The sequence below is a fragment of the Acipenser ruthenus genome, chromosome 9, assembly GCF_902713425.1.
Source record: "Acipenser ruthenus chromosome 9, fAciRut3.2 maternal haplotype, whole genome shotgun sequence".
Taxonomy (NCBI): Eukaryota; Metazoa; Chordata; class Actinopteri; order Acipenseriformes; family Acipenseridae; genus Acipenser; species Acipenser ruthenus.
The window spans coordinates 38,118,717-38,143,776 of record NC_081197.1 but is presented as its reverse complement, the minus strand read 5'-3'; the positions used below and the strand labels follow the sequence as shown (position 1 = coordinate 38,143,776).

Below are 25,060 nucleotides of genomic sequence, written 5' to 3'. Positions count from 1 at the left end.
TCTGGCTCATGGTGTGTCTAAGCAACACAAATATGGCTAAACAGAATAAACAAAAACATTCCTTGTGGACGTGGATGTTTGTTATTTCAACGTCCGTCATGCATTTTGTCTCACTCAGCTTGGGTCAAAGTGTGTCGACCCACATCCTGAGGTGGGTTGCTGGGACCCAGGCATGTGGTTTCACAATACACGGGATTGTGACCCGGGTAGCCAGAACCTCGATAGAAGTGCCAGTGTGAAAGGCGCTTAAGTTCAGCTGCTACATTAACCATTAACCTGTCCCCCTCGGTCCCAAGTGGATATTTGTTGATGTGGTATTATTATTAATTAGTCATTTAGCAGGTGCTTTTATCCAAAGTGACTTACAGAGACTAGGGTTGAACTATGCATCACAACTGCTGCTACAGAGTCACTTACAAGAGGACCTCGGTTTTACGTCTCATCTGAAGGACGGCTTCTCTGCTATTTAGGCTCCAACACTCCAATAGTTTAGAACACTGAAGCCACAAAAGCAGCTGTTTCATAATGTCTTGTATTCTTTATAACTTTGAACTTAACCAAATTCGTGAATTATGGAATCGTGCAATATTGAGGGAGCAGCGTAGTTACCAGGTTATAATACAGTACAGAAATTACAATTTACAAAAAATACAAGAGCAATTACAGAATTCACGTAAAAGGATGCGAGAAGATTGAAATAGCAAATGAACACATTTCACACTGTAGAAATCCCCTTTCAGATATACATTGTGTTGGTTGGTGGGACCCACACTGAACGTGCCTGGGATCATTGTGTTTAGAATGTATACTGTACAAACTGTGCACATTAGTAACACACTAAGCAATAAACTGAATGAATGTAGATCAAGTGACTGATAGACTGTGATACATTCTACAGACGGAGCGATAGTTGAATTGATGGATGGGCGGGTGGAGGGACAGCAGAAGAATGTGTATATTGGGAAAGAATCCTTTGTGTACAGACTTGCATATTTTGTTTCTGGGAGCTTCCCCTTTAAAAGCAAGATTTCTCCCAGCAGCCTCAACATGGTTTATCAAAGTTACACTGACAAAGAAAGGCCTTCCCTGCTCCCCCTCCCTAAAATTCTTGCCTGTATTCTTACCCATCCCCCCTCCCTACCACAGAGGTGCCCCCATTGATGTGCAGCCTGACTGATAATAGCATTAGGAAGAGAGATGAAGCCATTCCTCAAGGATTACAGTTTGTTTTTAACACATTTAATAAAGGGGATACCGTGGGAGGAGTTTGTGAAAGGGAAAACCACAAGCAATGCTTTAACACCGAAAGACACAACTTGATGGAACGACTCGTGATTCTGTGGTTCACGTCACTGATGGTGTTATTCCCTTTATATCATCATTCTAAACTGTTAGGTACAGTACAGGCTTATCTGATTTTCATACTGCATTCATTTGAACCATGCCAAAAATACACTGGGGAAGCTGGAATACACAGAAGCAGATATTATTATTATTATTATTATTATTATTATTAATTATTATTATTATTATTATTATTATAAAACAATTCAGTAAACATTTATAACAGGAAATAATAAAAAAAATAAGTTGCAATATCTTAATGATTTAACTACTTCAGCACTGTACCTTGTTCCAACAATGGAATGGACTCAGTGGTCCTGGAATGGAACAGCAGTCTCCATCTGCTCAAAGAAACCAGTCTGCTATATCAAACTGGGGCTGTTCCTGATAGTAACATTAAATGAGAGCCCTCGTTTCAACAACAACAACACAATGGGTTGTATGTATAGGGTTAATATTAAGGTTCAAATGAGATTTCATTTCCAAAAAGAAAAAAAAATGTACAGTATACAGTAATGGTGAATAAGTATTCATTTTATATGCAATACATGCTGATTTTGAATAAATATGTTAATATATTAAGGTTCAATACTTAAGATATTCTTATTCATGTTTACATTATTATAATATGTTTAAATAATTGATAAGTAATTGAAATCAGAGGGTGGCAATACTGAAAGAAAATAGGAACCTACGTTTTTACATTACACTGTAGTAGAAAAAAATATTCGAAAATATGACTGACAGTGGCATCTTCTTATAATACTCTTACGCATCCCTCGGGCAATCATTTTTAGCTGTTTGTATAATATAGAATATCATTTTGCAATACAGTATATATTATTTTTAGTTCTATATTTATTTAAAACATTTTACTGTGGCTGCCGGTCATAGGTTATTCTTGAAATGTATTAGTAGTCTATGAAATATCACTATAGAATATCTAGTATATTTTTATTCTGATATTGAGTGTGTTGTTTTAAGCCTCTTTGAAAATGCGCTTTTGCCAGTGCTTATAAAAATAAGGTCCACTGTGGAGATCGCCATCAAGTGGTTACATATATGTGTAGCTTTCGTACAGCCCCAGATGCAGATGTTGTTCCAAATGTTTTTATTTTTATTCAAATACATGTACAATTCTAAAACAAACAATTTTTAAACAAAGCAAAGTGAGAGGAATTTCGTTAATCACTTAACGTTTAATTATACTGGTTAAAGTAATTGTAACCAACAAAATATTAGCTACATAGGTCTAAAATGTGCCGTTTTTAAAAACACATAGTACAGCAAGTATTTTAATCTTCAAACAGACGTCTGGTACTACACCAGGTTAAAGCAAGTCCAGTCTGATCGACCTGCTTAGTTTAAATGTAAGTTTTAAAACAGTTTTGCAAGAAACAAACATGGATTTAATTTAATGCTGCGGAATATCATAGATCTTCACGTGCTTTTTTCACTGATTGCAGCAAGGTACTATCGTTTTAGGAACTGTGTGTCCTTAGTTAAGTACACCTTCTAAAAGAAAAATAAAAAAGTATTTTAAAATCGCTTTTTTTATTTTCCGTCTCACCCACTTGATGTTCTGATCGTCATGGATCTGACTTAATAGTAATACGCAGATGCAGGGGGTCTACTTACCAAGGGCAAAGTGTGACGGACGTAGATTTTTTTTTTTTTTTTTCTTACTGTGCTTAACATGAATTCATTAAAATGTGAAGTCAAGTGACTTGATTGTGTTGCAAATGAAAAATCTGTTGCCTGCCTACACTATTTTCCTAAGTTCCGCTAGGTGGCAGAACAGAGACACAAGCACTTCAAGGCAAATCAGTTACTATAGCAGGCATCTAGAAAGTCTGTGGTTTTTACATCACTCTGCGACACAACTTCCAGATCCGGGTTAGGAATGACGCATTGCCAATGCCATTGGTTGTGTTGTTTAATTGAACGAGTTTTCATTCACTAACAAAAATAACAACAGAAGCGTAGTTGCTGTAGATAAAAAAAACAACCCTTCCACCACTCGTCGTGCACACATCAAGATGTCATTTCTTGTTGATTCTGTAATTATGTTCACCTCCCAGGTAATACTAATAATAAACAACGGTACAAGGTAACACAGCAAAAAATAAGTGAAAAAAGTGTACGCGAATCTAGATATTACTGTAATACCCCCTGTGGTACGTTATTTAATGTAAAGCAAGTTAAAGAATTTACGTTGGAATCAATTAACAGTTATGTATGCAATATGTGCTTTGAAGTGCCAATTATTGGAAATATTGAAAGCTGTAATATTTAAAAAGGTATGAAATGCGTCAACGCATTTGCAAAGACATGTCTTCCTGAATATCCATTTGTGTTACAGTTGATATTAAATGCACATGTGGAAAATACCACCTTCGTGGAAAATGTCATCGTGAAAAGAAACACAGTTCTCTGCCAAGATACACGTTATGTAAAATACAATAGCTGGAGAATTGCTGTTTGGAATTGCCTTGAATTACTCAGGATTCGGTTTGCCCATAAATGTGCATCTACTGCACTACAGGTAGTAATTGAAAACAAAGTGTTTTCTGAAACTTGTAAAAAAAACAAAACAAAACAAAAAAACTACACTGACAGTCTCAAACCAGTTAGGTCTCTGGGACCTTTGTTATAGTTTGCTAGTCACTTGAAAACTTTTGTCTTGTTAAGATTTTCAGGTGGAAAAAAATGTCTCGTCTTTCACAGGTGCTGTTTTTTGGTTTTGGGTGGCTGTTCTTTATGCGGCGGTTATTCAAAGATTATGAGGTAAAAGTGCAGAACGCACTCAAAACTCCAATGATTTCAAACTGCTCGCCCTCACACAATAGTTTACATGGCAGATATTTAAAGGCTTGTTAATCACACCAGAGCATGAGATTTAGGCCTATTCACAAACACACACAAAATGTTGCTTTGGTTACTAGAAAGGCATTTTATTCACGTGTTCATCAAAAAAGAGATTTATGTATTGATTTTTTTTTTTATTATTATTATTATTATTTCTTTCTTAGGAGACACCCTTATCCAGGGCGACTTACAATTGTTACAAGATACCACATTATTTTTACATACAATTACCCATTTATACAGTTGGGTTTTTACTGGAGCAATCTAGGTAAAGTACCTTGCTCAAGGGTACAGCAGCAGTGTCCCTCATCTGGGATTGAACCCCCAACCCTCCGGTCAAGGGTCCAGAGCCCTAACCACTACTCCACACTCCACACTGATTTCCATAGAACTGTTTCCATAAAATGAATATTATTATTTTTTTTACAGTAATCTGCTTGGTATTACAGTAACTGCACTACGTGCCATTAAGGGTGTCATTTCTTTCCCACAGGTTCGACAGTATATAGTGCAAGTTGTCTTCTCTGTGACCTTTGCATTCTCCTGTACCATGTTTGAACTTATTATCTTTGAGATACTGGGAGTTTTAAGTAGCACGTGAGTAACTGCATTGCTGTGTTTGATGTGTGATGTTACATAATGATTGAGCCCCTCACACATTTGTCACAAGTGGACTTAAAGTGATGTATTTATTTACTTACTTCTTAGTGGTATATATATATTTTTTTTCTCATGGCTATATTTGTAGTGAGAAAAGTGCAATACAGACAGTATGTGTGTATGCTTCCGCACGGAGCCCTATTTTCAAAGCCTTTACTCCAGTCTTCACCTATTAATTTTACAAAACTAGAACCAAACTGCTAAGTTATATTTGTCAAGTTCTCTAAAACACTTTTAAAGTTTTATTTTTATTTTTTATTTTGTAACATCAACACATAAAGAATGGAGGAAACGCTTTGAAAATATGGCCCATGCTGTCCATTGAGGCCTACATGCCACTGTTCCCTAACCTGGGCCCTCCAGCCTTTATGAGGTTGCTGCAAGTCTCCATGCTTAATCAATTCCTTCACTTAACACGATGTAAACTGTTTGCTGCCGCCATCACTACAGTAGCTTATTGTCTCCCACTGAGCATGTATATACCCTGAGATATAGTGGAAGCCTGCATGCTGAGACATTTCACATAAATACCAGATATGACCTTACATTACATACACATGATTATTAATGTATTATTCTTTTTCAGTTCTAGGTATTTCCACTGGAAAGTGAACCTTTATGTCATTCTGCTTGTCCTCATCTTTGTAGTGCCTTTCTACATTGGATATTTTGTGGTCAGCAACATCCGATTACGTGAGTTTTATATAACATTTAATTTCAGGCGTTATTCCGATTTATTTAGATAAAATAAATGATAGCTAATTTAGAGGACATGACAGTTATTGCATTTGAAAGATCTTTGAAAGTTTCTTACCAGTTAATAAACGTCCTCTTGAGCTATTTTCATTTACTGTTACGAAACATAACATTTTTATGCTAATATTCAGTTTGTTCATCCCCCTTTTCCCTTACAGTACAAGAAAGCAATACAGATTTTTGAAAGCCAACCAATAGTGAAAAAAAAAACTGATGGCTTTTTACACAATTATTTTTAAAGGACTAGGCTGATAACCTGCAAGTTCTTGCATTGATTACTTTCATTTCTTCTTGTCTTATTGAGTTTAGTACAGCGACAAAGGCTGCTGTTTGCTTGTGTGGTCTGGTTTACCTTCATGTATTTCTTCTGGAAGCTTGGAGATCCATTTCCCATTCTTAGTCCAAAGCATGGTGAGTAACATTGTTGAAAATGTGATACTTGTGGACAGAGATACTGGATCTGCTGTCTATGGAGGCAAAAATGTTTTTACATATCATGTGACGTACAGTATGTAGATCTGACCAAGTCACATAACCTCAGAAGGGAACAGGGTCTTTAAAGGTATAAATATAGCAGTGTCTGCTTTTTTAATGTCTCTTAGGAATCCTGTCTATTGAACAGCTGATCAGCCGTGTTGGAGTTATCGGGGTGACACTAATGGCTCTGCTTTCTGGTTTTGGTGCAGTGAATTGCCCTTATACCTATATGTCGTATTTTTTAAGGTATGTCACTGCTCACCCCTGCAAAATGATATGGATCATCCTTAGAAATGTTCCTGGTTTATAAATTACTGGTTTCACATAGTATTTTTTAATGCATGACAGCAGACAGTGGAAATTATTACCATGACATAATTTTGGTTTTATATTTTCATAAATACATGCAAGCGTATTTCAGTTGTCTTCTTCAGTTGCAAAACCATACTATTTTGAGTGTGCTTTTTTTAACTATAGAAGTTAAAGCTTTTGGGGAAAAAAGATTGACAAATCGGTTGAACTTTTCAAGATGATTTCAATAGAATGAGATTATTCGAAATGTTTCCAACAGAAGAAAAAATATATTGTATAGTGTTATTGGAAATAATCGTGAAAACCCAGGTGCTTGTCGCCATTTATAAGCATCATCTGAATAAATATTCTTCAAGTTTTACTTCACTGAAATGTTCCAATCCCCCAAAATATAATGTAGATACATATTTAATTGTATGCCGGTAATCAAGAGTTCCAGTTTAGAACCTGACTTTTTCCTCAGCTTTTTTTTGTATGGTATTATATTCTCCTAAATGGAACATTTAACGCTGATTAAGATTTAAAAGACGTTCAGCTGCATTGCAAACTCTTCTAGGAACGTAACAGACAGTGACATACTTGCGCTGGAGAGGAGGCTGCTTCAGACAATGGACATGATTGTCAGCAAAAAAAAGAGGTAAGAGAACCCAGAGGAATATGTGTCTGCTTTTAACTGGAGAGATATGCGTGCTGTGTCTGCTTAAATCTGAACTAGAGACAGGTAGGGATGTACTGGTCTCTTGTCCAGCTTTTCTTCATTGTAGACTCAGAGAACACGATAGAGAAAGAGATTTGAAGGAAACCTGACACCTTGTTGCACTGCACCGCTGGTGCACTACTGTGATATACTTTTACGTCTAGAGGATGGTTGGACTTTCTTTAGTACAAGTTTTTTAGTATCAGAGTAGAGCATGTGTAAATGATTTCTGTTGTAAAGATGCATAGCCCAAAGTAGGAAGGCTTCACTTTTACTTTCAGACTGGAATTTCTCTGCTGCTGCAGTTTTTATTTTTTCAGTAGCACTTGCCTCTTGCAGCAGGATGTGGTCTGTAATTCATGTTCTGTAGAAGACTGAATTTACAGCACATGCCTTTTTTTTAAAAATATGAATCAAGCACCATTTTATGTTCATCTGTGGTTTGTAGGTTTGGTGCTGAAGTTTTGGGTATGTTACAGTGCACAGCAGTGTTTGATTCATAGCCTTTTTAAAAGTCAATTCAAACACAGAAATGTTATGAAATTATAAGAATAAAGTATAAAGTAAAATAGCAGTGAGTTTGCCATATTTTCAAACTTGCGGTTGAAATGGAAAAATCCACCATATAAAAAAGGAACCATAAAAAAACTATATAGCCTGACAATCTAGTTTAGAAATATATATTTTTTAGGTCCTAATATTCAATGTCACTGGTACCTGGGTACAAAATCAGGAGCCATTTCCCTTTTTCTCAATGGAGTGATCTTTAAAAAAATATCCACAGTAAGCACTGTATTATTACAATTACTTAACATACACATAATAAAGCACAAACCTACATGCTGTAAATAACCATAGGATTCACAAATATTTTGTTGAGAATTGCTTTTCAACTTGCTGTACATTTGTGATTGTTTAAGAAATACCCAGTACACAGAGAATAAAGAGAGATGACAAGGTAAAATCGGAACAAATACATGCGCATTAATAACAAGAGTACATAAAAACATTATCCAATTATCACAGAGCCAGGGGGATCTCCTAGACATTTCTGTATCAATTATCAAAGTGAATAAATAAATCATAGCTGCTTTGTGCTTTTTGTCCCCACAAAGACACTGTAATTTATTTATAACTTATGTTGTTCATAGTTTTTGTCAAACTGTTGTCTGGTGCCCTGCCAGCCCAGCCCTGCGGAGGATCGCCCCGGCCTGTTTCTGCAATTGTTATCTACATGTAACACCAATTGTGTCTTCACCTAGGATCGCAATGACAAGAAGAATGATGTACCAGCGTGGTGACGACCAAAACAAACAGACAGGTTTCTGGGGGATGATAAAGAGCGTCACGTCTTCACCCCCCGGCAGTGAGAGTATCCTTTTGTATTTATTACTTATCCCTTTGTATGTATTTTATTTATTTACAAACATTACTGTAATGAAACCTGCTAAGGACATTTTAAGCAAGTTGCTGATACTGAACAGAAAATGAAATGTGTACGGACATACATGTTTCAGTATTTTTGTTATTCAGGTTTCATGTTTGCACAAACAGGATGTCACAAAGTAGCCACACAACAGAGAAAATGATAGTTTCTGAGATAAAAAGCTTTAACCAGTAGATCAGTATTTTCTGGTCACAGAGCTGATTTCTTTTTTTTTTTTTTTTTTTTTTTAGCAGCATACATAGCAAAGTGTGGTAGTATGATCTCAACACAGCTGTTAATGTACAGAACTATGCTAGAACTAAGTACTTTTATTGTCATATACCACACAGTGCCATAAATAGGCTTATGTTGCTATTGGTTGCTATTGGCTAGATCTATTAGGCCTAGCAATAAAAATGTGTTTCCCTGGTAGCTTTCAAACCAGAGTGCTCGTCCTGCACCCTCCTGACTATTATCCACCTTTCCCTATAAGAATCATTGGAGGCTTCTGTCATCCCATCCAAATGTATTTCTTTCCTTGACTTCATACCCAGACCTCTCTCTGATTCAGCAGGAGGTGGATGCTCTGGAGGAGTTGAATCGACAGCTTTTCTTAGAAACAGTGGACCTCCATGCCACCAAGGTACAGTACAGTACAGTACTCAACAGCACTTACAGCAGAAGTGTGACCCACAACAGTAATTACCTTTAGTACTGGTGCAGTATGGAGTTTCTCCAAGGTGGTTATAGATGCATGTCAAATTTGTATTGTAATAAATATTTAGAGACCACTTTTATTAAAACCATAATTTAGTGTGTGTACCATCAATGTGGGGATTGATTTATTTCAGCTCTTTATCCTGTTTTCCAACAAATGTTTTTTTTTTTTTTTTCATTTTGGCATTGAATTGCCCTGGTTTTACTTGTGGGCTGGCGACAGGTTTTCTTACTACTGTATATTCATAAGCTAGTTTTTATTAACAAGGCACATGAAAGCAAGGGTTCAGAAGTCCTCTGAATCTTGTCTTATTGTTAACTCTGAACGTGCCAGAGCTCCAGAATGCTAACAGTTTCTTTAGATTTGTTTTAAAGTATGTTTTTCCAATGTCAGACAAGCTACTCATTTCTTTTTTACTTTTCTACCAGGAAAGAATAGAATATTCCAAAACGTTTCAAGGAAAATACTTCAACTTTCTTGGTTACTTCTTCTCCATCTACTGCGTCTGGAAGATCTTTATGGTAATTTTGTTTTAGCTATTTTTTTGGTTCTTGAAATATTTAAGCTGTGCTCACTCAATATTTCACAATTAGATAAGTCACAAATGTGGTTAATCCATGTTAGTCTGTGTTGACAGTAAATTGCACATGCACTACATTTGACTGTATAAGGGCCCTTCACTAATTTACCCTTTACAATGTTTCACAGTTTATGTAAGTCACGTAGCGCAATAGCGAGAGGGCTCTATTTTCCTCTAGTGATTGCCCTTTATTACTGTAAATCCTACCCATGATTTAAATTACTAACAGTAAGATTGTGGTGCTGCAGTGCACTACACATGTCTTTGTAGTAATTTGCTTTTCCGGAATGTAAGTAATGGCATTCAAACATTACTATCCTTCTAATAAGTTAAAAACCTTTTGCTGTACAATTTAGTTACACAGTGTTAATGTGTTATAACAATAACAACTTTCTTGCAAGACCCTTATCATCTTTCAGTAGTTTATTTAGGTGTCCAGACTGTCTCAACACTGTAGTCTTATGCCCTGTGCAGTATTAAGATCTCCCCCCACCCCAAAAATCTAGTGTAGTTGCAAATAAAAATAATAATAAAAACAAGTCTGAAAAATGATCAAAATGCTTGTTAAAAAAAGAGAGAATGCTAGTCTTTAAGCATTGGTTATTACCCATTTGGGAACTTTGTCAATTATTGTATGAATGAAAAGTAACCATGTATTGTTTCTGTTTACAGGCCACTATTAACATTGTGTTTGATCGTGTTGGAAAGACAGACCCAGTAACGCGTGGAATAGAGATCACTGTCAACTACCTAGGCATACAGTTTGATGTAAGCAAACATACTTTGAGCTATGTGGGTGGGAATGTGGTCTGATACCAGTGGATAAAATGAGTATCTGTGACAGTTATGGTCGTCTTATTAATAGTGTTTCCAGCTGATTGTTCTCTGCATCACAAAACCACCATGTCAATGCACCTTGTGTGCCTGATTGAAAACCAGGGGCTATTATTATACCTGGCTGGACATACATATCACTGGTGATGATTATATACTGTGGGGGAAGCGCTCATACATATTTATTTTTAGTTTTTAATACAGCGGCTGCAAGTTTTTAATAATAATAATAATAATAATAATAATAATACAAGTTTGATTAATTCAGCTTAACTATGGGTCTTATTAGCCAACATGTCTAGGTTAGGCAATCAGGTGTGTCCAAAATCCATATAATAAAACCTGTGGTGGATTAAACTCGGGTACAAATTATCTTTGGAAATATTGTATATTTAAATAGCCTGTGAATATATGAAGGTTTTTTTTTTCTCTATGATCTGTACTTTTTTTTTTTCCTCCTTGATTTTAGGTAAAATTCTGGTCCCAACATATCTCTTTTATTCTAGTTGGAATCATTATTGTTACATCAATTAGAGGCTTGTTAATAACACTCACTAAGGTAGGTGTGCTTTTGCATATTAGTATAATCAAATGTGCTGAAAAACCCAATCAGATAGCAATTTTGTATTTGCCCTTACAAGTCTAATAACAGTTTCTTAGCAGTCTAACAGGCTTAGTAATACAATACAATGTAGTGCTGTTTTCACACTGTAACCCTAGTTCATTGTGTTTGTTTAAATGGTGTTGGCTTTTTTGATTTGTTATACAGACTCCTATTTCTTCATTCAATGTAATATTGTTGTGTTTTCTCTTCAGTTCTTCTATGCCATCTCAAGCAGCAAATCATCTAATGTCATCGTACTTGTTCTTGCACAAATTATGGTGAGTGAGCTGTGAGCTTTTTTGCTTATATATATATATATATATATAATTTTTTTTTCTTTTTTTATTGAAAGGACAGAGAAGTAACTTCTTGTCGTTCATCTTTTTTTATTCCCAAAGTCTAACAGGATTTTTTAAATCATTATAGCTTAAATACCTTTTAATAACATGTGGTAAAGTAATACAATTCTATTCTAACTTGAAAATGTAACAAATGAGAGTAATCCAGTAAACTTTTACATTAAGAAAAAAATCAACAATATGACTATAGAAGATAATAATATCATTAGTTGCAACTTGCTGGTAATATGATTAAAAAAAAACACAAGGGCCATTCGTATATAATATTGCATAGTTTTGCTAAACAAGAACAGTTAGTTTGGCCAGTGACCTGTAAGTCAATTATGTGTGATGTAAGCGTATGGTACGCTTTGTTTGATTTTTGTCCTGCTCTTTTCTGCTGCAGGGGATGTATTTTGTTTCTTCTGTTCTGCTGATGAGAATGAGCATGCCTCTGGAGTATAGGACTATTGTTACTGAGGTGCTTGGGGAGCTGCAGTTCAGTTTCTATCACCGCTGGTTTGATGTCATATTCCTGGTCAGCGCACTCTCCAGTATCTTATTCCTCTACCTAGCCCACAAGCAAGCACCTGAGAAACACATGACTTTGTGATCCAGTGGGGATATTTGTGACAAAGATAGCATGCAGAGACTGTGGCTTACTATATAGTTTCATACCAATATATACAGTATGTTACCAAGCAAGAGTTGTGTCTCGACAAACATGCCTCTTCAAGTTGTTTAAGAATGAATGAGCTGTTCCTGAATCAGGAATTCGTTTATTTTATCACTTTTTGGGACTTGTATTTAAATCAATATTCGTCATTACACTGGGGATTTTGAAAGAATGTATCTCCATATTGTCAAGGGGAGTGAATCGTAATTGGCTGAATGGTATTTTATGTTTTCAGTGTAATTAACAGATAATGGATCAGAGAAACGTGAAAGATACCTGTGGCCTCTTTTTAAATGATTACCAGAAGGTTATTGATTGACACAAATCAAAATGCATACAATGCTTTTTTGCAACCGGTCAGTATGTTATGTTTGTTTGTTCTTTACTTTTATTTACCAGTATTTTAAAGTGATTTTGCATAGATTGACATTAAAGACATTAATGGTATCTACCTCATTCTGTAAAAACCCCTCCCCGTGTTTTGTATTTCTATTGGTGTACGAAACTAGAGAATGAGGGTTTGGTACCGTAGTATTTTTTTATTTTTTTTTAAGCACCACAAATAACATTTTTGAGTGTTTGAAAAAGTTAACACTGTTTAAAATGCATCCAGTACTTTAAACATTCACAACAATCATATTCATCTATAACTTCAGAAAGAAATCATGCAGCTGGTTATTCCACGTACACTTTATGTGCAAAGGTAGTTTAAAGTACTTTATGTAATTTATAATGCGACTGTAATGATTTTTAGCAAAATGAATTATTATTATTATTGTTATTATTAATAAATAATAATAATCATGAGGAATGCCATGCATGTTGGTGCACAGAGCTTCAGATATTCAACAACAGATACAACCTTTCCTGAATCGTAGGCTAAAAAATACAGACTCACACCCCATTTTGCTGAATAGGCGTGGCTGCTTCAGTGTAGCTTCATTGCTTATCGTCGCCTCAGAGGCATACAGTAAGTACACACTCTGCTTTTCAGCAAGCTTATATTGCTGGCTATGACTTGTTCCTTTTTTTTGTTGAGGCTATGGGACCAAACAGAACACTCTGGTCATGATGACAATCATTTATCATAATTAGATTTACATATCCAATGCCCTATTATGTTCACCCACATGTGTAGTGCATGTCGAATGCTGAAATATTGTACCTACCACCATGCAGAGTGCCCTGGAGAGATGTAAATATTAAAAATGATACTTTGCATAAAATGTTTCCTTTTTTTTCAGTTCAGTATATTTAAATTCTATTGGCTACATCTAGAATATTCGACTAAAATGACAACAAAAAAACATTAAAATGAACACGAGTGTTTGAGTAAAGTCGACAAAATTTGTGTTGGCAGTAAAATTGTAAATACAAACAGATGTATAGTTTTGCAGTAAATTTAAGTGAAAGCAAATGGTTCTGCATTACCACGAAGCACTGTACATGTAGAAGAAAATGAGTAAGTTCAGTAAATGGATACAGTGGGGAATAAGTTGAGAGAAAACATCAACTATTAAAGAAAACTGGGTTATACTATAACTACTGATACAAGGTTTGTATTATTGTAAAAGGCATAAACAGATTTGTAGAGAAAAGGTGAAGCACAATTATGCAATTCTAATCTAATATACTGAGAAAGCAAGGACTAAGTGGTAAATCACAAGCAGGCAGTAAATTAATCCAGCAGTATACTGTGCTTATGTATTCTGATTTTAAAATGTCTAAGATTGAGTATCTTGATATACCAGTATTTTATATGTACTGTGTAGCTGAGGAGCATTTATAAACTTTAGAGTTTTAGAATAATGCACTTGGAAATTCTGTGAAACACCAATGGTTGTGTTTTGGTGAATGTCCTCTTTGGCCCAAATCAAGGTTTTTCAAAGTCCATGCTCTTCTTAACAAATCCTGCTGTTGTTAAAAATGTACTGCTCTACTGAAGTTAGCTGGGCTTTTCAACAGATAGTGTACCTCTTCAGAACCTTTCATCATCCCCTTCTGATGCTGAGGATGAAGATGAGACTGACTGTATGGAAGAAAGATAGATTTGTTAACTATCAGGTAACATCTACTACACTGACACTTCTTTATCAATGAACGAACACAAACTAATTAGTACACCTTTACTAAATGCCCAAAAGTAGAACCTGTTATTAATAAGGTACTGGTAAGTATGTGATAAATGTATCTATTCTAAGTGTAACCTGTGCTTTCAGAAAGGGATCTATGTGACTATTCAAAGAATTCAGAGAAATATAGGGACCTATTTAACTCATGAGTTAAATGCTTTTGTAAGGCTGTTTTACTTATTTAAAGACCAATATTCACAATACTGTTCCCAGCCTTTTTGTAAAGTAACCGAAAAATGCTCTTTCATGAATATCAAGCCTTATTTAATTCAGCAACATACTTTACAAAGCATCATGAGGTAATGGTTAGTGAAAAGTACACTCACATGCTACAGCACTGCTTTTTTCATCCAGCTGAAGGACTTGAAGTCCGAAACATCCTGATATATTTTATTTTTGCATCAATTATTCACATTATTGTATCCCTACATTTCCTTTTTCCTTTTGATTTGTGCTCATTTTGGTACACTGCAGTTTTACTTTGTCAAATTATATACACACATATATATATATATATATATATATATATATATATATATATATATATATATATATATATACAGTATATATATGTGTGTGTGATGTGCTATTGTAAACAATTTGTGAAGGACAGTGTAATGAATTAAGGAATGCTTACTCTCTTCCTCGTCTCCTTAGGACTATCTTGAGATGGGGCTGCAGCTGGAGAGGGGGGTGGAGTTAGGTTTGCAGCTAGGGTTGGAGAGGGGGGTGGAGATGGAGATGGAGCTTTGGCTGTGACTGGGGCAGGTGCTGGGTGGTCTTCCTGTTTTTTGGGTTCCTTTGCCTTGACAGGGGGAGTGGCTGGTTTGTTTGTCTTTGATGTTCCTATGAGAGCTGTGGTGATGGGTATGTTCTTATCTTTGAAGTAGTCGTAGGCCGCCTCCTCGATTACTAACATTTCAAGCCTGTTGCCACTCTTCTTGATCATCTCTACCACCTCCTCGTACGATTTGTTCTCTACATTATCTCCATTCACCTCAATTACAATGTTATCATCTACCAAGCCAGCTTTGTCTGCAGGACTTCCACTAGCCACCTGTAAGATTTTATGAGTTAAAATTATATCAGTGCAGAAAAACAATGAAAATATGAATAAGTACAACAAAAAGTGTAAAGTAGCATTGAATATCCTTAAATATCAACAGTTAGGCTTCTGCGAAATATCATGATTGATATTACCACATAAAATAAATGCTCCTCCAATCTAAACTATTTAGCATATGTTCTGTTTAGTTTATGTCCGACGTTTAACTTGTTTTTAGTGAATATACTTTTAGAAGACTCTTTTACCTCCTTAACAAACTGGCCAGGCAGTCCTTGGATTGCATTGAGATGGAAACCGAAGCCACCTGATGTCTTCTCCAGCAGGCAGAGTCTGGGTTTGTGTTCGCTGCTCTCCTGACTGGGGGTGGAAGCAGCTGGTCTGGGTTTGTGCTCACTGCTGTCCTGACTGAAGGTGGCTGGGGCTGGTTCTGCAGCTTCACTGTGAGAATCCATGACCTCATCCCAGTACAGCAATGGAGATACGCATGCCTGTTGAACACAAGGAGTACAGAGGCTGACTGGAACCGATTCTCCATTTATTGTGATGGATTTGGTTTATTCCTTGCCCAGTTATAAATACCTATTGTTTGTATAACATTTTAAACAAAGGCTTGAAGATTGGAGAAGAAATATGAACCAATTAAAATATCATGGTCATGCAGAACTGGCCTTTTTTTGCTTCTGAATCTTGGTCTTGAAAAATACAAAGAAACTATGAATTCAATGACAAAATGTTTCAACATCATTGTTAAAATGTTTTGGATCAGTTTATTATATCCTTGAGTAGTGTTGTTTCCACCCACCAGTGTGTACAACAGTGGTGGCCAATCACAGTGCTGGTGGGCCATTCCACTCCAGATTTAACAAGTAAAATCGGATCATCAACCTTCAGGGCCTGGATGGAGGTTTCATTTGGTTCAAATAGACCATTTATAACAGGGGGTTGGAACAGACCAGGAGTAGAAGGGCCAGCCCCTGCTCTGGAATATGCAGACACTCATTGTGCATGTATTACATTAACCTTGTAAATCGCCTAACTGTTTCTTGGCACATGAGGATTTTGATTACTATCAAGTTACTAAGGAATAATAAAAGATCTGCTCATACTCCATACCTCTATCTTGTTAAACACCACATCTTCACTATCAATGTTAAGCCAGGCATATTGTTTTAATGTATGTTTGATTTACCAGAATTATACTCTTACAACTTTTGTCATTATAGGCTTTGACCATTAGAATTTTAGCAAGTTCAGTCCAAACTACCTGGGTTCTTGCTTGTGAGATAAGATTTAAGCTACAATGCTTTTATTCCTGGAATAAAATCTTAGTTGTCTGATAATTAATAAATAGGGAAATCACTGTGTACCATCTTATACATTTGGTCAGTTTCTCCATCCACAACCAGTAAAGTACACTTTTTGCCACACTGCCTGATCTTCTCCACAACTTGTTTATGCTCCAAGGAATCTACAGGGTCCCCATTCACAGCCACCAGCCTGTCCATGTCCTTCAGTCCAGCTTTATCTGCTGGACTGCCGGCATCTATGTCCTTAATAAAATGACCTAGAGAAAGAACAAATAGCTAGTCATTTTTATATATATATATATATATATATATATATATATATATATATATATATATATATATATATATATATATATATATATATAAATGACTAGCTATTTGAAATAATCCCTTGAAATAAATAGCACAAGAAAGGGAAGCTACAGAACAGAACAAAATGCAAAAAGACAATAGCATGAGAAATAAGTGTTTCCTTGTCCCTTGTTCCTAGATATGTGCATGCAAACAGACCCTGTCTATTTGGTATATTTTCACAGAGACACCACCCAATGCAAAATTAAATGCTTTCTTCAATTTTTGATATATGTAGAGGGCATGGTCATGTGTTGCTTAAAATATTTCCTGAAAATGTTTCCCCTTGGTTTCCTTGTGTACGCTACTATCAAGAAATAATAACTGCATATTTTCTCAAAAATGATGTAATCTTAGAATTACAGACCTAGCTTAGCATGCTGTTGCCTCAGGTAGAAACCATAGCCATCGGGGCCCTTAGTGAGCTCCGCTATGCGGGGTTTATGTGGAAGGTGCTTCACGGTGGCCATCCCTCCAGCCAGCTTTATCTGTTTGTTCTTGTAGTACCTGTCAGCCTCCCCGTCCACAACCAGAAACACAACGCTGTTGCCAGAGGCCTTCACCTGATAAGCACATGTTGTAAAGATTAAGAAGATACAGTGTAGTTACTAAACAACTAAACAGGTAACCTGATGGCTTTTGACAGAGTGTTCACAGAGGATGTTTTAATTAAACACTACTGGCTGGTTTGTGACATCTACAGGAATGTGAGTTTTGGACAACTGGGTACCATAGTTTGTGCAGAGACTATCACTTTAAAAAAAAAAATAAAGCAGACAGTTTATAAATACCAGTGAACTATCTCAGGATTACATTTTTAAGAATGAAGTGAAAAAAACAGAGAGGCACTGAACTGCATTTATCAAGCATTAACCCGCTTCCAAACACATTGCAGTCCTGTACATTCAGCGACATGCTAATGCTTTATAAACACAGTGACCATGATCACTTCTAAGAACAAGGGTGATACCTGTTGTGAAGTTCCACTACAGAAAAGGGTAAACAATTCCTCCTAGTTACCTTATCTACAATCTGTTCATGATTGGAGCTCTCAACGTTATCACCATTAACTTCAATAAGCCGGTCGTTGTTTTGAACACCTGCCTTTGCTGCAACCCCAGACGGGTGCACCTCAGACAAGAACATCCCTTGAACACCTTGAGACACGGAAGGGAACACAAAACTTAGTATTAAGAAATGGAAGTACATCTATATTAGGGGAAGAATATCAAGGCAACAGAAAAGAAACCTGTTAATAAATAAATCTGTTAGGCCATCAACTGGTGCATTAAAAAGTAACATAGAGACATGGTAAAATCAAAGGCATTAAGTTAAGATGCTACACTGTGCTACAGAAGCTTACCCCGTGTAGATGTTAGTGAGAATCCATATCCTTTTTCCCCCTTAACCAGGTAGCACAGTTTGGGCTTTGGTGTTGCACCTGCCACTCCATTCATCACTGGCTGTTGTGTTGGCCTTGCTTGCCCCTCTTCAGACAGGCTGATCCCTTTTTCCTTTGCCATCTCATAGGACTCCTCATCCAGGACTTGAAAGGTGACAGACAGTCCACTCTCTTTAACCAACTCCACCACCTTCAGTTCAAGAAAATACATTAATGAAGACTGTGTTGCAGTTTAAAATCTGCTTACTATATCTGGCCATAAAATGAAAGCTAAATTGTGGGCAATGGGACTAATATACACTACTGCACATGTCACTATCACTGAAATGAGTTCGATTGAAATCAGAGGACGTCACGGGCATCATTTCTTGATTTTGGCACAGAATACCCCATTTACAATTTCCAGTTGTTATGCACCCTGATCCATAGTCAAGTTTCGGTAATGCAAGTGTACCTCTATGATGAATACATATTTAAGAGGTATGGCTATAGACTTATGGTATAGGTATAGATTCTCATTTTGCCCCATATAAATATATACTTTCAATGGTCATCAAACTAGCACAATTACGGACTGAAAAAAACACTTGTTACTGTTACAAAAGAATACAAATAGCCGAGGGTAATAGATATAGGTTATTTTCAGGACTCAAGTGCCTACTGTATATATTTGTTCTTATTAGTTTTTAAATATTACTTGAATGGGTATTACCCTTATAAACATGGCTGCTAGGAAAGGCTTACCCTGGTGTGCTCCTCTTTGTCCACAAAGACCCCATTCACTGTCAGGACACGGTCACCATCCTTCATCCCAGCCTGCTCTGCAGGACCCCCCTTCTCCACATTGCGCACCAGGTGTCCCTCCTTTCCCATTTCGATCCGCAGGAAGAAGCCATAGCTCTGGCCGTCTTGCTTGGTCAGTTTCAAGACACGGGGGTGAACAGAAGAGGCCATCTCTGTTAAAGGTAAACAGAGATTGGGTAACTAAGGATTTTCTTTGTGGCCAGGATACTACTTTGCTTTGTTCTTGACACACACACACTTTGTACACCAAGCATTTACTACGAACATTTTTCAAGTGTTTCAGTTTTCAGGGGGCAGCTGACGCATTTTTGGGGGTAGTAGCTGAGAGATCCTTTTGTAAAAACTCAGATAACTCAGCAATGATTTTTTGATGCTGTAAAGAATCCGCTCTAAAATGTGCGTTAGTCACCTTACAGATATGAGTGAGGAAACATAAATTAATTAACATTAATATCTGTAAACAGGAAGTCACACAATATCTGTCATCACCACACTGGGCTTGCAATGTAACCACAGAGTAGCAAAAAAAGCACTGAAATGAGATACAAGCAAAAGCTTATATTAGGCTAATGTTAGCTGATCTACGACATTGCTAAAAAAAAACAAAAAAAAAACCACAAACACATTTATGAGTTTCTTCAGAATAGGCTAAAGGTCTGTAACTTTTAAACTTCTGAAGTCTGAAGTTAAGAAATTTGCTGACACCTGACATTCAGGGAATCAGTCAGGGAATCTCTTGTTCATTATTAACTGAATGTAGAGGGTGTAAATATCATGAAGAATGGTGTTATGAAACTCATTTTTTTCTGAGGACCTCTGCTCTACTATAAATAAAGTGAATTTAGTCCTGATGCTGTGATAATGTTTATATTTGTTCTTTGTCTATAATTAAATATTAACAGAGTTAGCTGTTCTACTAGTATAACACACTAACATTCTCTTTGTTTTCAAACTACATAAACTGTTAAAAAAAAAAAATACTTCAAGGCAATTAATCTGTACTGATAGCTGCAACTTTGAATGTAAAATGTACTAACTAAATATGTATAAAAAAAAAAAAAAACAGTTTCACTCCGTAAAACAATCTGAATTATTGCTGGCATATCACTTGTTACTTAGATTTCAGTTACTACTTTGTCCTACGTATCAGGAAATTGTTTATAAATGACGCTAAAAACATATAAACCTGACACATAATGCTGCCATTCTTTTTACATTACATTATATTAGGATGCATTTATATAAAAGAAAGCAAAACACTCACTTGTCTCCTGGGAGGTGCTGATGAAAAGGAGTCTTCGACTGCCTTTCTTGAGCTGCTATCGGTCCACTTCTGGACTTTGAGAGACCAAAGGTTGGTTTAAAGGTTTAACGATTTAACTGGACCCTGTGGGATATATCTTTGATCACTCAAAAGAGACTTTCCTTTTTAGGTAGGGTCAATGAGTTAACGTGTCAGCTAGAAGTCATTATCAAAAAGAGCATTTTAAAAGGAGCTGATATTCTAAAAATAGGGATTGTATGATTTGGTGAATTTAAGCAGATACAGTAGGGTTAATATTGAATGGTGTCCGATATAATTGGTCCTATTGGGCATTATTCTTAAAATTAAATTAGTAATATCAGTATCAGTATATATCGCCAAGGTAACAGTGTCCATCCTGCTGGCCTGGCGAGGATCTCATACCTATTAGATCCTTGTCAAGTTTGTATTTCTGTCTCTCCAGAGGGGCAAGGAGATTGTCCAAAACAAACTGCTACCACCACATTATAACTCTCTACAGCCATGAAACATACGACACATATACAGTACATTCTGCTGATACATCCAGCGTACCAGCTGTGAAAAGTGGAACACAGTAACTGTACACACAATCAGACTGCTTGCTGAATCACTTTAACTACAACTCAGCTGAGCAAGGTTCATTGTGTACAGGTTAATATCTTATCAGAATTTATGTTACAGGGCAGTAAAAACCTCTATAAATATTGTTTTCCACAATAATACTTTATCAGATTTACTTTTCAAAAAAGACGAGCCCTGATCTTTTTTTAAATTATCTATCTTTAAGTAATGTCAACCACTACCTTCAGCCCACAAATAACCTTTTGTTTAGACCGCACACTCAAAGCACTGCTAATACAGCTTGCAATTAACCAGTCCTGTGACGCACCTTTCTCTATAAAGCATTGCTTTACTTTTCTGTTTAGTGGAAAAAAACATGTTCTGCATGAAGTAACCTTATCCAGTCCTACTGCTATTGACACTTGTTAAAGAGCTCATCACACAGCTACATGAGCACATTTTACTAGTATCACAACAACACAGATTTTGTTTAGATTTCAGGATGTTTGAGTTTATACAGGCAATATCAATTGTATCCTGTTCTTAATATCGTCAAATGTCATTGTATTTTTGCAATTATTTTGAGTGGTTCTGGTTTCTGATCCAATATTGAGTTATTAGCATTTTCTGTAAATCTGCCTTTGATTGAGCATGTTTCCTCATTCCATTCAACTTATGGAACAAAATGGCCTTTCAACTTGACAGGTCCCACCTACAGTACTCGCCCTGTCTATATAGTAATTGGACAAGGAGGACTGAAAGGTCACACTGTCACATGGTTGGCAGATGATAACCAAGTAGCTTATTCTATTTATTTGCTCATCCTGAAGACTTGGAAAAGAAATTAGGGGGGAAAAAAAGGTATATTCATTATTACTATGACAACTGCTTTAAATAATTGGTCCACTTCCATTTTTAGTGTCATCTCGATATTTGTACACATTACAAACTTCTACTTGTACATAACATTTTTTTTTGTCATTGCTGTTGTCGTTGCTGGTACTGGAGGTGAGAGATTTCAAGACCTGATAAACCACACCTTCTTTCACACCATGACCATAACAGAACCAAAACGGTCTGAGAGGAAGCGAATGGCTAATAAAAGTTTGAGGCAAAGCTTGTGTGAATAGAACTGGCTGCAAAGGTCAGTCAAACTAAGGGCTCTGGTAGGAAAAAGAGCTTAAAGCAATTTGGTTTACTTGTATACTGCTATTCAACGGCAGATTTTTCCTATTCAGCCTGTATTGTGAATATCTTAGCATGGCCTCAGGCACTGGAACGAAAAAACTCTTGATTGCAGTGGTGGTATTCCTGTGCGTAGCAAATTTAAAAGGTAAGAAAAACATAGTTCTATAGTTCTTTGCTGCTAACTGTACTGTATGAGAAAAGTTACCAAAACTAATACATTATATTATTCAATTAATTGAATTGACAAATGCACAACTTTTGGAAACATATCTAAATGTACTGAAGATGTTTCCTGCTTGTGCTTGTTTGCAGGAGACCTTCAAGTAATTTACCCGTCATCCAATATTTCAGTTGAAGAAATGCGGTCTCTGGTCCTGAACTGTACTGTAAAATACAAATCTAATAATCACACTAATATTCCTGAGGTATTGTGGTGTAAAATTGAGATAATCAATCAATGCATCAAGCTTCAAGATCACCCTAAACACCTCATCATGGTATCTGAAATGGACGATACTGATGAGAACACTAAACGTAGGCTTGTGTCTGTTCAAATCAACAACCTGACTGTATCGGACAGTGGAACTTACCAGTGTAATGCAAAAACCCCCGACTTGAAAACAGCCATGGGGCACTTTATAACACTGACTGTCCAAAGTAAGTTGGATTAAACATTTATAGAAGTTGAGGTTTCTTATGGCTCAGGTCCACGCTTACTCAGCCAACACGGCCAAGATAAGACACTTTTTTCACACGCAGCATAGCCTACTCAGCCTTTTCTCAAGTCTTTGTACAGTAGGTTTACCCTTCTTTAACGGATTGCTTACTCAACGGCTTCAAACTTAACAAGTATTCGCAAGAACTGTATTTTTCAAATCTGTTTTCAAAGGTTTATATGTAATACATTTTTTTTCTGAAGTCTTATCCCTTTATTTGGTCATGAATAATTACAGTATGACAATGATTCAGAAAGGTGCTGAAGTAACTTCAGTAATACAGTACATCTACTGATTCCTTTGTTAAATGTTAATACATGAATAAAACATCTGCTCTTGATTAATATACTGGTGTATTTTTTGATGCTTGTAGTTTCAGATGCATTCATTTTAAAATGGCACAGCTTTACTTCTGTATTGAGCTCAATGTGATCATACTGTCTCTAACATTTACTTCCTCATTACTGGTTCTTAAACCTGGGCTAAAATGTTATGACAAACCCTGAAGTAGCTGGTATTCCTATAAACTATGTTCAGCAGAAAGAATGTATATTTCCTAACATTTGCTCTTAGATCAACAGACTATAATTTTCTGTGCTGTATAACAGGGTGATTTATGGTTTGTTTTCAGTGGTTTGTACATACTTTGCTGTATTCGAGGTTAGATCTAACCTTTGAGAGTAAGAGAACAAGCTGTTTTTATAGTTTGTTAAAAATTAACTATTTTTTTCTGTAATTAAAGTGAAATCCCCATGTATATCCCCAAGTCACACGAAAATTAGCCGTTCAGTCCAAGACTTCATGTCTAACATTCAAAACAAAATGTAATGAACAATACACATCAGACTAAATTCCGAGAGAGGGAGAGAGAGCCATTTATATATATAAAAAATAAATGTTTTTTTTTTTTTTAAATGGCTCTCTCTCCCTCTCTTGCATACATTTATGGAATTTATATATATATATATATATATATATATATATATATATATATATATATATATATATATATATATATATATATATATATATATATTCTAATCCATTTACAATTCAAATAAGATTTGTATCGCCCGAGTAGGGTACAATATATTATTTTTCACAGGGAAGGTTCTGGAAGTTTCAAACACCAGCAGCTGGGGACTGATCAAGGCAGACCTAACCTACTTAATTTTTTGTTCCTTTGTGTTTCTTTTACAACTGACGGAATATAAGACCTCCCTATTAAAACTTGACTGCAGTATACTAATGTAAAAAACAAGTACATAGAAATAAAGGAGAAACACAATGGAGGGTAATCCAAATTACTGGGTGATGTTATTATTTATAGGGCACATTACAATTAAAATATTATTGCTAGGTACTTACTATTTTGCCCATTACATGTATTTAATGGTTTTGAATATTGCAATATCATATTTTTACAATGAGTAACTGGTTTGTCAAAAACCACAGTGCTCAATGCAGTCATCTACAGAGAGCCGAGGGTAGTACATTTGACATGTTTGAGTAAAAAAACCAAAAAAAAACCAAACACACACATGGTAAGGGCTCTTTGATGAAAACTATCAAATGTACTCAATTATGTAAAACAGGAACCAATGTGTTACATGTTTTATATCCCATTCTTGTTTTACAGGTACACACCTGGACAAGATTTAGAACCTCACATCACTTTCACTTGTCTCCTTGGGATTTATATGCACTCTTCCAGCATGTTAGCACCTGTTGTTAATTGCTGATAAAATAACTTCTGTTTACATTATTGGGTGCCATTGGGTTACAACATTATATATATATATATATATATATATATATATATATATATATATATATATATATATATATATATATATATATATAAATCTTTATCAGAAAAATCATAAATTAAACAATTCAACAATACAAAACAGTGTTGTACATTAAATATTTGTTAAAATCACATCCTCATGGATTAA

At 35.8% G+C, this 25,060-nt stretch overlaps 2 protein-coding genes across 2 annotated transcripts; one reads left to right on the top strand and one right to left on the bottom strand.

Moving 5' to 3' along the window:
• Positions 1-3,218: 3,218 nt before the first annotated feature.
• Positions 3,219-12,757, top strand: LOC117405384 (Golgi pH regulator-like). The gene is made up of 14 exons (XM_034008399.3): positions 3,219-3,425; positions 4,072-4,131; positions 4,706-4,809; positions 5,459-5,565; positions 5,938-6,039; positions 6,231-6,351; positions 6,974-7,054; positions 8,377-8,486; positions 9,095-9,183; positions 9,687-9,779; positions 10,511-10,606; positions 11,142-11,231; positions 11,489-11,554; positions 12,021-12,757. Exons 1-14 carry the CDS (start codon positions 3,384-3,386, stop codon positions 12,225-12,227), a joined length of 1,368 nt encoding a protein of 455 aa, XP_033864290.1. The 5' UTR covers positions 3,219-3,383; the 3' UTR covers positions 12,228-12,757.
• Positions 12,758-12,809: 52 nt separating this feature from the next.
• On the bottom strand, positions 12,810-20,708 carry LOC117405154 (Na(+)/H(+) exchange regulatory cofactor NHE-RF3-like). The gene is made up of 9 exons (XM_059029944.1): positions 20,617-20,708; positions 19,293-19,504; positions 18,510-18,738; positions 18,167-18,303; positions 17,514-17,709; positions 16,856-17,052; positions 15,734-15,976; positions 15,060-15,479; positions 12,810-14,319 (listed from the first exon to the last, which is right to left on the bottom strand). Exons 2-9 carry the CDS (start codon positions 19,500-19,502, stop codon positions 14,269-14,271), a joined length of 1,683 nt encoding a protein of 560 aa, XP_058885927.1. The 5' UTR covers positions 19,503-19,504; positions 20,617-20,708; the 3' UTR covers positions 12,810-14,268.
• Between the last annotated feature and the right edge of the window lie 4,352 nt (positions 20,709-25,060).

Excerpts from the sequence above, each read along its gene's own strand:
- LOC117405384 (XM_034008399.3), top strand. The coding sequence starts at position 3,384 with ATGTCATTTCTTGTTGATTCTGTAATTATGTTCACCTCCCAG. Across the intron at positions 10,607-11,141 it reads ACCTAGGCATACAGTTTGAT|GTAAAATTCTGGTCCCAACA; the intron begins GTAAGCAAACAT and ends CCTTGATTTTAG. Across the intron at positions 11,232-11,488 it reads TGTTAATAACACTCACTAAG|TTCTTCTATGCCATCTCAAG; the intron begins GTAGGTGTGCTT and ends TTTTCTCTTCAG.
- LOC117405154 (XM_059029944.1), bottom strand. The coding sequence starts at position 19,502 with ATGGCCTCTTCTGTTCACCCCCGTGTCTTGAAACTGACCAAGCAAGAC. Across the intron at positions 15,480-15,733 it reads CTGGCCAGTTTGTTAAGGAG|GTGGCTAGTGGAAGTCCTGC; the intron begins GTAAAAGAGTCT and ends AAAATCTTACAG. Across the intron at positions 14,320-15,059 it reads CTAAGGAGACGAGGAAGAGA|TCAGTCTCATCTTCATCCTC; the intron begins GTAAGCATTCCT and ends TCTTCCATACAG.